General features: G+C 24.8%; 2 protein-coding genes across 3 annotated transcripts in view; both read right to left on the reverse strand.

Annotated features, from left to right (window-relative positions):
- Nucleotides 1-349: 349 nt before the first annotated feature.
- LOC100207849 (mitochondrial inner membrane protease subunit 1) lies at nucleotides 350-7884 on the reverse strand. Its single transcript, XM_065789860.1, has 7 exons — nucleotides 7741-7884; nucleotides 7388-7524; nucleotides 6639-6730; nucleotides 1833-1902; nucleotides 1684-1746; nucleotides 768-878; nucleotides 350-666 (listed from the first exon to the last, which is right to left on the reverse strand). The coding sequence occupies exons 2-7, from the start codon at nucleotides 7496-7498 to the stop codon at nucleotides 658-660; spliced, it is 456 nt and encodes a 151-aa protein (XP_065645932.1). The 5' UTR covers nucleotides 7499-7524; nucleotides 7741-7884; the 3' UTR covers nucleotides 350-657.
- Nucleotides 7885-9207: 1323 nt separating this feature from the next.
- Nucleotides 9208-13342, reverse strand: part of LOC100206658 (putative leucine-rich repeat-containing protein DDB_G0290503) — an 88788-nt gene continuing 84653 nt past the window's right edge. For both annotated transcript variants that reach the window (XM_065790701.1, XM_065790702.1), the window contains 6 exons: nucleotides 13130-13284; nucleotides 12719-12835; nucleotides 12465-12554; nucleotides 11759-11807; nucleotides 9425-9471; nucleotides 9208-9350 (listed from right to left, as the gene is read on the reverse strand). In XM_065790701.1, the coding sequence (XP_065646773.1) occupies nucleotides 9270-9350; nucleotides 9425-9471; nucleotides 11759-11807; nucleotides 12465-12554; nucleotides 12719-12835; nucleotides 13130-13284 (539 nt within the window). In that variant the 3' untranslated portion in view covers nucleotides 9208-9269. The remainder of the gene's footprint in view (nucleotides 9351-9424; nucleotides 9472-11758; nucleotides 11808-12464; nucleotides 12555-12718; nucleotides 12836-13129; nucleotides 13285-13342) is intronic.

Here is a 13342-nt window from a genome sequence, read left to right on the forward strand (position 1 = left end):
AAATTTATTCTTTTATAACCTTAGTTTGATAAAAAAAAATTTACTTAAATTTATCCATTGCTTTTGCTTGTTCATTTGTTTGATGCATATTTAATTATTTATTTTCTAAATTATATTTCAATTTGAAAATATTTCTCCTGCTTAAGACGATTGTTCTGATGTGAAATCTTCCGCCTATTGAGATCGGCAAAACCTTGGAATTTCCACTAAGTGAAGTTTTAACCGCTAAGTGAAAGAAGTTATATGTGATATTTTGAATAAATAGCAAACTCTGTTTGATAAAGGCAAAATATTTACAATATACAATAGTTAACTTTTTTTTTCAGAATTATAGAAAAAACTATAGAAGCTCTAAAACAATTTTATTCTAGAAACAATTATAACATTGCGTTTATTCTATTTACTTGCCATACCAGTCCTTAATCAATTTTTTTTTTTTTAGAAATCTGTAGAAATTCTATTGATATAAAAAAATATAAACTTTCTATATATATTTAGAAACTAAATAGTTTTATAGAAATATTTTATTGTCCTGAATATATTGACATTACATATCGTACGATTTAACTTGTATATATGATAAATTTAAAGTATTCTTTATGTGAGAAACATATTTTCAAAGCAGCATTCTTCTCCAAAAACCAAATTTCAAAAGAGTTACCAAATCTAAACAAAATTTTTTACCATATTAAACAGAACATTTAAACGGCTTTGCAGTTTAAAGTTCATCTAAATCAACTAAAATTAAAAATCTAAATTAATCTTACTTTAAAGCAAACTCTACCACGAATAAGAGCTAAAGGTACAGGACCATAAGTTCTAGAATCAGTGGAATTGTTAGAATTATCACCCAGTAACCAAACGTGACCTTTTGGTATCTAACAATATTTTATGCAAATAAAATATTTATAAAAGTAATTTATCCTTTAAAACCACACACAATATTTTTAAAGAAATTATTCTTTTATTTAAAATAAATAGATAACAAAGGATAAAGTCAATTTCTATTATATTAAATTTTCGGGAAGGCCACATTTTTTAATTCCACATTAAAAAGAGCTAAAGTGCTGTTCTTGAAGATTGCTTAAACTTAACCAAATTTTTTATTGTTAAATAGGTACTAAACTTATTATAAGGCAATTAAATTTTCACTGCAATTAATGCACCGTTAAAAATTAAACTCACTTCAATTGATACAATTATACTTAACCAAATAATGATTTGAGTCAATTTGAATCCAATTCAAAAATTTTAATGCACTTCAACTTTAATACAAAATCCGAAATAACTAAGTAGAAACATTTGAACACTTTTGAAAGCATTATTAAATTAAAAGCATTATTAAATGTTAAAAACTCAAAGTATTCTAAAATGCCTATTAGATACATGCCGGCAAGAATTAAATTTTATGTATTAAGTATGCATTAGAAAACGCGCAATTTTGTAACTTTTCACCATCATTTTATGACTTTAACATATATAGACTTTGACATCACAAACTCAATATAATGACATCGCACAGACTCTATATATTATAAAATCTTGCAGACTCTATATAATAACATCACACAGACTCTATATAATGACATCACAGACTCTATATATAATGTATTATAAAAATAAAAACAGTTTTTCTGAAAAATACATTCATGCATATAAAAAAATTTAAATAAAAGTGCATACCTTTACATATTTTTTAGTGGTTTCACCAAGAACTACCTTATGTCGTTCAACTCTCTCCCCTTCCTACGCATAAAGTTATTCAAAAATTCTTTACAGTTTAAAAAAAAATGATTTAACTAACATAAATTATAGAACTAAAAAAAACGCACAACAGCCGCTATTCTTTTGCAAACCATCTGTTTTGGATTGCTAGGTGATCGAGCAACTACGATGTCACCACTAAAAATTAAAACATATAAAATAAAATGCAATATATATTATTATAAGCATAATAAAAAGCATAATAAAAATATATAAAAAGCATAATTGATATATTATAAACTAAGTATAACATATTTTCATAAAAAACAAAATCATTATATTCAAAATGCTGCTATTACTACTTAAAAAAACGATAAAAAAAAGTTTTTGTGAAAGAAAATTAAAAAAGAACCTTCAAAAATATTTCATTATACCAGTAAATATTAATCTGAATAAAATCATTTCCACAACAACCATTTAACTTGTTCAAATTTATTATGCAACCTTTTTATATTTTTTAGCAGTAACATGTTAGCTAACCCACAAGCTTTTTTAATGACTTCGTGATATTGATCATTTTATTGACTTTGTGATATTGATCATTTTATTGGCTTTGTGATATTGATCATTTTATTGACTTTGTGATATTGATCATTTTATTGACTTTGTGATATTGATCATTTTAGTGACTTCGTGATACTGATCATTTTAGTTACTTTGTGATATTGATCATTTTAGTGACTTTGTGATATTGATCATTTTATTGACTTTGTGATATTGATCATTTTATTGACTTTGTGATATTGATCATTTTATTGACTTTGTGATATTGATCATTTTATTGACTTTGTGATATTGATCATTTTATTGACTTTGTGATATTGATCATTTTATTGACTTTGTGATATTGATCATTTTAATGACTTTGTGATATTGATCATTTTATTGACTTTGTGATACTGATCATTTTAGTTACTTTGTGATATTGATCATTTTAGTGACTTTGTGATATTGATCATTTTAGTGACTTTGTGATATTGATCATTTTAGTGACTTTGTGATATTGATCATTTTAGTGACTTTGTGATATTGATCATTTTAGTGACTTTGTGATATTGATCATTTTAGTGACTTTGTGATATTGATCATTTTAGTGACTTTGTGATATTGATCATTTTATTGACTTTGTGATATTGATCATATATGTTATATATATAATTTTTAACTCAACTCACATGTATTTTTTTTATATTGTAAACATTCATAAATTTTATTTTATAGATTTTTTTAATTTGAAAATAAAATTAATTTGTTAAAATTTCTTGTATAAATTTATTACATTATTTATTATATTTAAAGGTTGAATTGAGTGATTACAAATTGTGATTTTGGAAAAATATCTGGTCTTCAAAATTCTGCACAACTGTGAACTTTGTTTTCATTTTTTATAACTTTTTTGCTAACAAGCTTAAGTTGATTCTTAAGTTGATATTGATCATTTTATTGACTTTGTGATATTGATCATTTTAGTGACTTTGTGATATTGATCATTTTATTGACTTTGTGATATTGATCATTTTAGTGACTTTGTGATATTGATCATTTTATTGACTTTGTGATATTGATCATTTTAGTGACTTTGTGATATTGATCATTTTAGTGACTTTGTGATATTGATCATTTTATTGACTTTGTGATATTGATCATTTTAGTGACTTTGTGATATTGATCATTTTAGTGACTTCGTGATATTGATCATTTTATTGACTTTGTGATATTGATCATTTTAGTGACTTTGTGATATTGATCATTTTAGTGACTTTGTGATATTGATCATTTTAGTGACTTTGTGATATTGATCATTTTATTGACTTTGTGATATTGATCATTTTAGTGACTTTGTGATATTGATCATTTTATTGACTTTGTGATACTGATCATTTTAGTTACTTTGTGATATTGATCATTTTAGTGACTTTGTGATATTGATCATTTTAGTGACTTTGTGATATTGATCATTTTATTGACTTTGTGATACTGATCATTTTAGTTACTTTGTGATATTGATCATTTTAGTGACTTTGTGATATTGATAATTTTAGTGACTTTGTGATATTGATCATTTTAGTGACTTTGTGATATTGATCATTTTAGTGACTTTGTGATATTGATCATTTTATTGACTTTGTGATATTGATCATTTTAGTGACTTTGTGATATTGATCATTTTATTGACTTTGTGATACTGATCATTTTAGTTACTTTGTGATATTGATCATTTTAGTGACTTTGTGATATTGATCATTTTAGTGACTTTGTGATATTGATCATTTTAGTGACTTCGTGATACTGATCATTTTAGTGACTTTGTGATATTGATCATTTTAGTGACTTTGTGATATTGATCATTTTAGTGACTTTGTGATATTGATCATTTTAGTGACTTTGTGATATTGATCATTTTATTGACTTTGTGATATTGATCATATATGTTATATATATAATTTTTAACTCAACTCACATGTATTTTTTTTATATTGTAAACATTCATAAATTTTATTTTATAGATTTTTTTAATTTGAAAATAAAATTAATTTGTTAAAATTTCTTGTATAAATTTATTACATTATTTATTATATTTAAAGGTTGAATTGAGTGATTACAAATTGTGATTTTGGAAAAATATCTGGTCTTCAAAATTCTGCACAACTGTGAACTTTGTTTTCATTTTTTATAACTTTTTTGCTAACAAGCTTAAGTTGATTCTTAAGTTGATATTGATCATTTTATTGACTTTGTGATATTGATCATTTTAGTGACTTTGTGATATTGATCATTTTATTGACTTTGTGATATTGATCATTTTAGTGACTTTGTGATATTGATCATTTTATTGACTTTGTGATATTGATCATTTTAGTGACTTTGTGATATTGATCATTTTAGTGACTTTGTGATATTGATCATTTTATTGACTTTGTGATATTGATCATTTTAGTGACTTTGTGATATTGATCATTTTAGTGACTTCGTGATATTGATCATTTTATTGACTTTGTGATATTGATCATTTTAGTGACTTTGTGATATTGATCATTTTAGTGACTTTGTGATATTGATCATTTTAGTGACTTTGTGATATTGATCATTTTATTGACTTTGTGATATTGATCATTTTAGTGACTTTGTGATATTGATCATTTTATTGACTTTGTGATACTGATCATTTTAGTTACTTTGTGATATTGATCATTTTAGTGACTTTGTGATATTGATCATTTTAGTGACTTTGTGATATTGATCATTTTATTGACTTTGTGATACTGATCATTTTAGTTACTTTGTGATATTGATCATTTTAGTGACTTTGTGATATTGATAATTTTAGTGACTTTGTGATATTGATCATTTTAGTGACTTTGTGATATTGATCATTTTAGTGACTTTGTGATATTGATCATTTTATTGACTTTGTGATATTGATCATTTTAGTGACTTTGTGATATTGATCATTTTATTGACTTTGTGATACTGATCATTTTAGTTACTTTGTGATATTGATCATTTTAGTGACTTTGTGATATTGATCATTTTAGTGACTTTGTGATATTGATCATTTTAGTGACTTCGTGATACTGATCATTTTAGTTACTTTGTGATATTGATCATTTTAGTGACTTTGTGATATTGATCATTTTAGTGACTTTGTGATATTGATCATTTTAGTGACTTTGTGATATTGATCATTTTATTGACTTTGTGATATTGATCATATATGTTATATATATAATTTTTAACTCAACTCACATGTATTTTTTTTATATTGTAAACATTCATAAATTTTATTTTATAGATTTTTTTAATTTGAAAATAAAATTAATTTGTTAAAATTTCTTGTATAAATTTATTACATTATTTATTATATTTAAAGGTTGAATTGAGTGATTACAAATTGTGATTTTGGAAAAATATCTGGTCTTCAAAATTCTGCACAACTGTGAACTTTGTTTTCATTTTTTATAACTTTTTTGCTAACAAGCTTAAGTTGATTCTTAAGTTGATATTGATCATTTTATTGACTTTGTGATATTGATCATTTTAGTGACTTTGTGATATTGATCATTTTATTGACTTTGTGATATTGATCATTTTAGTGACTTTGTGATATTGATCATTTTATTGACTTTGTGATATTGATCATTTTAGTGACTTTGTGATATTGATCATTTTAGTGACTTTGTGATATTGATCATTTTATTGACTTTGTGATATTGATCATTTTAGTGACTTTGTGATATTGATCATTTTAGTGACTTCGTGATATTGATCATTTTATTGACTTTGTGATATTGATCATTTTAGTGACTTTGTGATATTGATCATTTTAGTGACTTTGTGATATTGATCATTTTAGTAACTTTGTGATATTGATCATTTTAGTGATTTTGTGATATTGATCATTGTAGTGACTTTGTGATATAGTAATAAATACAATGAAAAGTTTAAATTTCAGATGCTAACATCTGATATGAAAACACTTTACTGTATTTATTACATCTTTGATGTGTTTTTGATGAACCTTTTTTATTGATTGTTTAAGTTAAAAGTCATACAAATAAAATTCTTTTCTGTATTTACCAATTAACTTTCTTTAGCATAATTTATTTAATAATGAATAATATTTAAATGTATGATTTATAAAGACTATAATAATTTGAACTATTATGATCTTTTTAATAATTCATATTCATATTATTATAAACTCATCATTATTTATATAATCAATAATAATATTAACTTTATGATAAAAAAATTTTAATGATTGAAACTAAATTATATAAATAAAAAATGAAATTCGAATTGAATTACTGCAAAATATTGCAAAATTGACAAAAGAATATAAGATAAGTTACACTCGAAACACTTCAACTTACACTTGAAATTTTCTCCATAATGACCGTGATGTAAAGACTATAGTACTGTCTTGGTATTGGTTAAAAGTTGGTTGCATGGAGGGACCAGTCAACTGTATAAGTTTAAAATCAAACATAATAAAATAATCAAAAACTACCAAAAGCATCAAAAAAGAAGTTTGACCATGGAAGATATTATAAAAAAGTAAATGCAACATGTTAGAGTAAAATGCTATGATCACCCACAACCTTTTCATATATAGTTCAACAAATATTTTTTTCCTACTATCTGGATACAATATCCAATTACTGAAAACTAATAAAATTGAAACGATGAATTAAACTTGTCAGTTCTATTCACCATTTTAACTGTCAGTTGTCAGCTGTCAGTTGTCAGCTATCAGTTGTCAGCTGTCAGTTGTCAATTAAAATGATGAATAAATTAAAGTTGTCAGTTTAATTGAACATTTTATTTGTAGTTGTCAGTTTTATTTATCATTTTAGTTGAAGTCGTCAGGTTTAGTTCATTATTTTAGTTATGATTTAATTACTCGTAACACCTCTAACTAAAATTATGAATTAAACTGAAAACTTAAATTAAACTGACAATTAAAATGATGAATTAAACTGACAACTATAATTATAACAATGAATTAAATGGACAACTGCAACTAAAAAAATAAAATGTTAAAACTAAACATAAAACTTCTAACTTGTTGCAAAACCTTGATCATAAAATATGAAAGAGGTAAAAAAAACTTACTACCTACCAAAGTTAATTCTCCTCCATACTCTACAATGCAGTGACTCCAACAAAACACATTAACAGAAGTGAAAAATATCATACGAGTTTTTTTCAGAACAACATTTATTTGTAACATTTTAAATATGAAATGATGTTTGCATTCTAAAAAGTAACATGGTACATTATGATAGCATGCTAAATAGGCATTTCTATGACACAACAATACTGAAATAGGGAAGAAAACATTGAAAATAGGCAATATTATTACATAAAACTGTTATCATCGTTTATTTAAACAATCAGCTTTATAATTAGTTTTATTCACTTAGGTAAAACTTAAACTAGAAATAAAAAACTAAAGATTGTTTAATTTCTAACCGATGCAACTAAAAACAGCTTTCACAGATAAATTGGGCCAACGTATGTAAAACCATCACAAAACTTAATTGTTTGTATGATCTAAACCCAAAATTGATCCAACGTAAATAACCCAGCATTGATTCAATGTATATAGATTAGGGTTGACCTAATGTATACAACCCAACACAGATTCAATATATATGAATCAACATTGATACAATGTATACAACTGAATGTTGCAAGTGCAAAATTATATACCTTAAATAAAATCTTCCATAAATAATAAAATATCAAACCACAAGGAAAACAAACAATGGTAATCTAAGTATTTATAAGTTGCTTTACAGCTTTTGCCGTTTCTTACTTTTACATTTCTGACTCTTTCCTAGTATGTATGTATGTATGTATGTATGTATGTATGTATGTATGTATGTATGTATGTATGTATGTATGTATGTATATATATATATATATATACATATATATATATATATGTATGTATGTATGTATATATGTATATATATATGTAAAATTTTTAAAAATAATAACAAAATCTAATTCCAATAAACACTAAATGCAACGTTGAGCGAAGGTAAAATAAAATGCTGGGCCAACTAAAAAATACAACATTAAATCAACATAAAATAATACACTTCACTAACTTAAAATACAAGACTGTGCCAACGTTGGATTTTTGGTTGTTGGGGATGTCACATTTGTAACCAAAATGATATAAAAACAACATTGGAGACTGATGTTGTGCTAACTTAACTCACAACATTATTATAACATTTTACCAACTTATGTGTGCTAGCTGGGAAAAGACATTTTTAACTATAATTTTTACTTTTTTCAACTTGACTGTTTTAAGATTATATTAAACAATTTTAACCCTAATGTATTAATACTTGTGCCAATTTTTTTTATTTATACTTTTAGATTATACTGCTGTAAAAAGTATATTATTATTTCCTTAATATTTAATTAATCTGATTTCAGGACTGATGACAGTTCATTAAAACATTGTAAACATTAATTAGCAATGTTTCTAAGAACATTAAAACTAATGTTGTATTTACTTATGTTTATTAAAACTGCCTTTTGACCATAAAAAGTTAACTTATATATATATATATATATATATATATATATATATATATATATATATAAAAAAAAAAGAAAACACCAATAATCCACAATAAATATCTTTCACTTTTTAAATGATTTAAAAATTATTTAAAGAAAATAATTTATACTAATAATTTTTCATTCATTTATATACAAAAATACATTCATACACACATGCATGTATATATGCAAATATATATATATATATATATATATATATATATATATATATATATATATATATATATATATATATATATATACATATATATATATATATATATATATATATATATATATATATATATATATATATATATATATATATATATGTACATACATACATATATTTGTTCAAAGCACATAAATATTCATATATATTCATAAAGCACATAAATATTCAAACAAGTAAAAAAAAACTAAAAAATATTATTTGTATGGGTTTCTGTAATAGGAGATGTCAAGCTACTAGAAGAATGTTCTCTTGATGATGCTTTTATCTAAAAAAAAAAAAAATTTGTTAAAAAAAGCAACAATGCTTTCATCTGAAAAATAGAAGTTTATTAAAAACAACCTTTAGATTGTTATTTGTTGTCTTCAGCATGTCACGAGCCTTAATAACTACAGACAAAAAAAAAATCACATAAGAATACAGTTGGCTCTCAAAATCTTGAACAATCAGGAGTAAAAACTGAGTAAAAAGTTTGAGATATAGAGAGTTCGAGTGGGGTTTAGTTTAAGCGAGTGTGCAAGGGACCGGAAATAAGAATCAACTGTGTGTGTGTGTGTGTGTATATATATATATATATATATATATATATATATATATATATATATATATATATATATATATATATATATATATATATATATATATATATATAATATATATATATATATATATATATATATATATACATATATATATATATATATATATATATATATATATATATATATATATATATATATATATATATATATATATATATATATATATATATATATATATATATATATATACACACATTTATACAGAAGTGTGCAAAATAATGTGAACATGTGCACAAGCAATTCCTAGTTATTGTTGTATTTTGTAAAATACTGCCAGCTAAGTTTTTGTTTTTTTCCCACAATGAATATCATTTGACCAAAACGAGATAAGATTATCACGTTGAGTGAACATACTTCATTGGTTCCTAGGAAGATTGCAGAAGAATGTGAAAATAGTTTCGGGGCTGTAAACAAAAACATCATTTAGAAACAGGAAACTGGATTGTTATGTAAAGAATAGGAAAATGTGGCTGAGAAAGAAAATTATCAACGAAGGATGAAACAAATTTGATTCGAATCTCTGAAATAAATTCAAGAATGAAAAGTTTTGACTTACAAAAAGATTTGGAAGCCATTGTATTGAAGATTCACGACTCTACAGTGAGAAAAAGGCTTATTGAATCTGGAAGAAAGCCAGTTAGACTACAGAAAAAGTTTATTGACAGAAAATATGAAGAATAGATACATTTGAGCAAAAAAATATGTGAATTGGACAGCAGATAAACGAAAAAAAGTTATATTTTCTGTTCAGACACACTTTATGGTCCAAGGAAAACGGTCACGATACGTAAGAAAGAGTGATGATGAAAAATTAGGAGCTGCTCACATTAAACAACCTGTAAAACAAAAAGTAAGGGCTGTTTTTCACTCTACAACCCAGGACCACTGATTCCCATTAAAGAAATGATGAATTCCAAAAAAATATAAAGAACTACTAAACAAAAAACTAAACTTGGAATTGAAAAAAGTAAATGCAAGTGGTGAGGCATGGTTTCAACAAGATTCTGCACCTTCCCATAAGTCTAAGAAAGTGGTAAAGTACTTCTAAGAAAATAATCTAAGCATATTAGATTGGCCAGAAAATTCACCTGACTTTAATCTGATTGAAAATTTGTGGGCCAAATGAAAACGATATGCAAACATCAGATAAGAACAATGGACTGTAAGAAAAAAAAAAGTATGATAATGATTCAGATGTGATTTTGTAACAACAAAATCAAAGAAAACTGTAAAAAAACTAACTTCATGTTTTTTATAATAAATGTGTTTAATTGTTTAAAAGGTTTTTTTTTAGTTTTACAAGCCCATGTTTACATTATTTCGCACACTACTGTACACACACACACACACACACACACACACACACACACACACACACACACACACACACACACGCAGATATACACCTTGTACAGAAAGTTTAAATGCACTTGATTTTTAACATATATAGTACTTTTAAAGATTAAAAGAAGTTGTAGGTTTAAACTTTTTTCTAAGTAAGCTTACTTGAGCTAGTTATTTAATTTCAGAAAAGATTTTTATTCGTTGTGTTTTTTTCTTAATTAATAATCGGCTAATAAAAAAACAAAAAAAAACCTGGACCCTGCTTCGTGTTTTCTCTTTGTACCACTCTAAACTTACCTTAACTTAAAAAAAACAAGTGCATTTAAACTTATATATATATATATATATATATATATATATATATATATATATATATATATATATATATATAAATATATAAATGAAGTGAATTGAGTTGATTTTAAAAATTGCCTGGCTTATTAGAATATTTACACATTTGGTGTTAAAAAGCATCATCATCATCATCATCATCATCATCATCATCATCATCATCATCATCATCATCATCATCATCATCATCATCATCATCATCATCATCATCATCATCATCATCATCATCATCATCATCATCATCATCATCATCATCATTACTATTATCATCATTATCATCATCATCATCATCAACATCATCAGCATTATCATCATCATCTTTATCATCATCATTTATCAAAGTCATCAAAATAAAATATTTAAAAAATGATTAACAAACGTTTTTTCATAAGGGATTGATTCATCGTTTCTTTCCATAGAATATTATTCTAGACAAAAAATTATTGCAATAATTAAAAAGAAGTAAAACTAAAACTAAAAAGTCATTAGTGTCACTGTAAGTTAACAACCTAATCTTTTAAAGTCGTTAGATTACTTATTTATAGGTGTCACTTTAACATGTTAATAACCTAACACCTAAAGTCATTTTAGGTGTTACTGTATAGGTGTTATTTTAGGTGTTACTGTATAAGTGTTATTTTAGGTGTTACTGTATAGGTGTTATTTTAGGTGTTACTGTATAGGTGTTATTTTAGGTGTTACTGTATAGGTGTTATTTTAGGTGTTACTGTATAAGTGTTATTTTAGGTGTTACTGTATAGGTATTATTTTAGGTGTTACTGTATAGGTGTTATTTTAGGTGTTACTGTATAGGTGCTATTTTAGGTGCTACTGTATAGACTTTATGTTATTTTGATAAAAAATTAAAATTAGTAAATAAAAACTTTTTTTATTTTAGGGAATTCTAGTTTGGTCAAAGCGAATTGAACAAGATTGATAATTCAGGTTGAATTAAATTTAAATGTCAATCAATATTCTGGTTCAATATGTTCACATTATGTATGTACTCAATATGCTCATATCATGTATGTATTTGATATGTTCATATTAAAGCTGTAGAAAATCTTGTTTAAATTAATAACTACCTCAATCATATTTAACGTTTTTGTAATAAATTTTTCCTTTGAACATAAAATTTTCTTCAATCTTCTTAACTCATTCTTTAAGGATGTTATCTACACAAAGTTTAAGGATATTATCTACACAAAGTTTAAGGATGTTATCTACACAAAGTTTAAGGATGTTATCTAACACAAGTTTGTAGATATAAAAAACAATATAATAACAACTTTGCATAAAATAATGAGAAAAATATTATGAAAAATTTTGTTATACTTACCTCTAAGTTATCTTTGTTTGTTAAAGTCCTGTTTTGGTTGGATTTTTTAAAAACTAGCAAAATTTGTACAATTTCTTTAGGTGTGGCATTTATCTCCATAATGTTCTTTCTGATTTCCTAAACCAGCAATACTATTTAGACTGCAAAATAAAATTTTGAAAATCATACTATGATCTCTAGAAGTATCATGGAGATGGATTGCATTTGATGCACATAAATTTTTGGCTACATAAAACAAACTGTTTTTATGCTTTTATTTTTCAATTTTTCTTTACATTATTTTTTTTCTTTTTAAACTATTCACATCCCCAAGACTGAGAGGGCTACAGTCGAAGAGGCTAATTTTGTGGTTACAACCCTCTCTTAACTCTATAACTCCAAAATTAAAAATTATAAAATAAAGAAACTTACTATTGCCCTTTTTTCATCTGTTACTGTGAGTTTTATTTCAATATTTATAGACAAAGTCAGAAGATCATTTACATGTTTTTTTAGTAATTTTTTGCGACTTAATACATCACTGACCATGCTGTTATCATTGGATGATGGATACTGCACTGAAATATCTAAAAATATAACAATCTAGTTCAGAGGTCAGCAAATTGTGGGCCGCGGCCCAATTGT

The sequence above is a fragment of the Hydra vulgaris genome, chromosome 02 (genome assembly GCF_038396675.1).
Source record: "Hydra vulgaris chromosome 02, alternate assembly HydraT2T_AEP".
In the NCBI taxonomy this organism is placed as follows: domain Eukaryota; kingdom Metazoa; phylum Cnidaria; class Hydrozoa; order Anthoathecata; family Hydridae; genus Hydra; species Hydra vulgaris.

What these genes read in the sequence shown, in the direction of transcription:
- LOC100207849 (XM_065789860.1), bottom strand. Translation starts at nt 7,498, where the DNA reads ATGTTACAAATAAATGTTGTTCTGAAAAAAACTCGTATGATATTTTTC. An exon ending in ATGGAGGAGAATTAACTTTG is followed by an intron (nt 6,731 to 7,387) that starts GTAGGTAGTAAG and finishes AAACTTATACAG; the next exon opens with TTGACTGGTCCCTCCATGCA. An exon ending in TTATGGAGAAAATTTCAAGT is followed by an intron (nt 1,903 to 6,638) that starts GTAAGTTGAAGT and finishes TTTAATTTTTAG; the next exon opens with TGGTGACATCGTAGTTGCTC.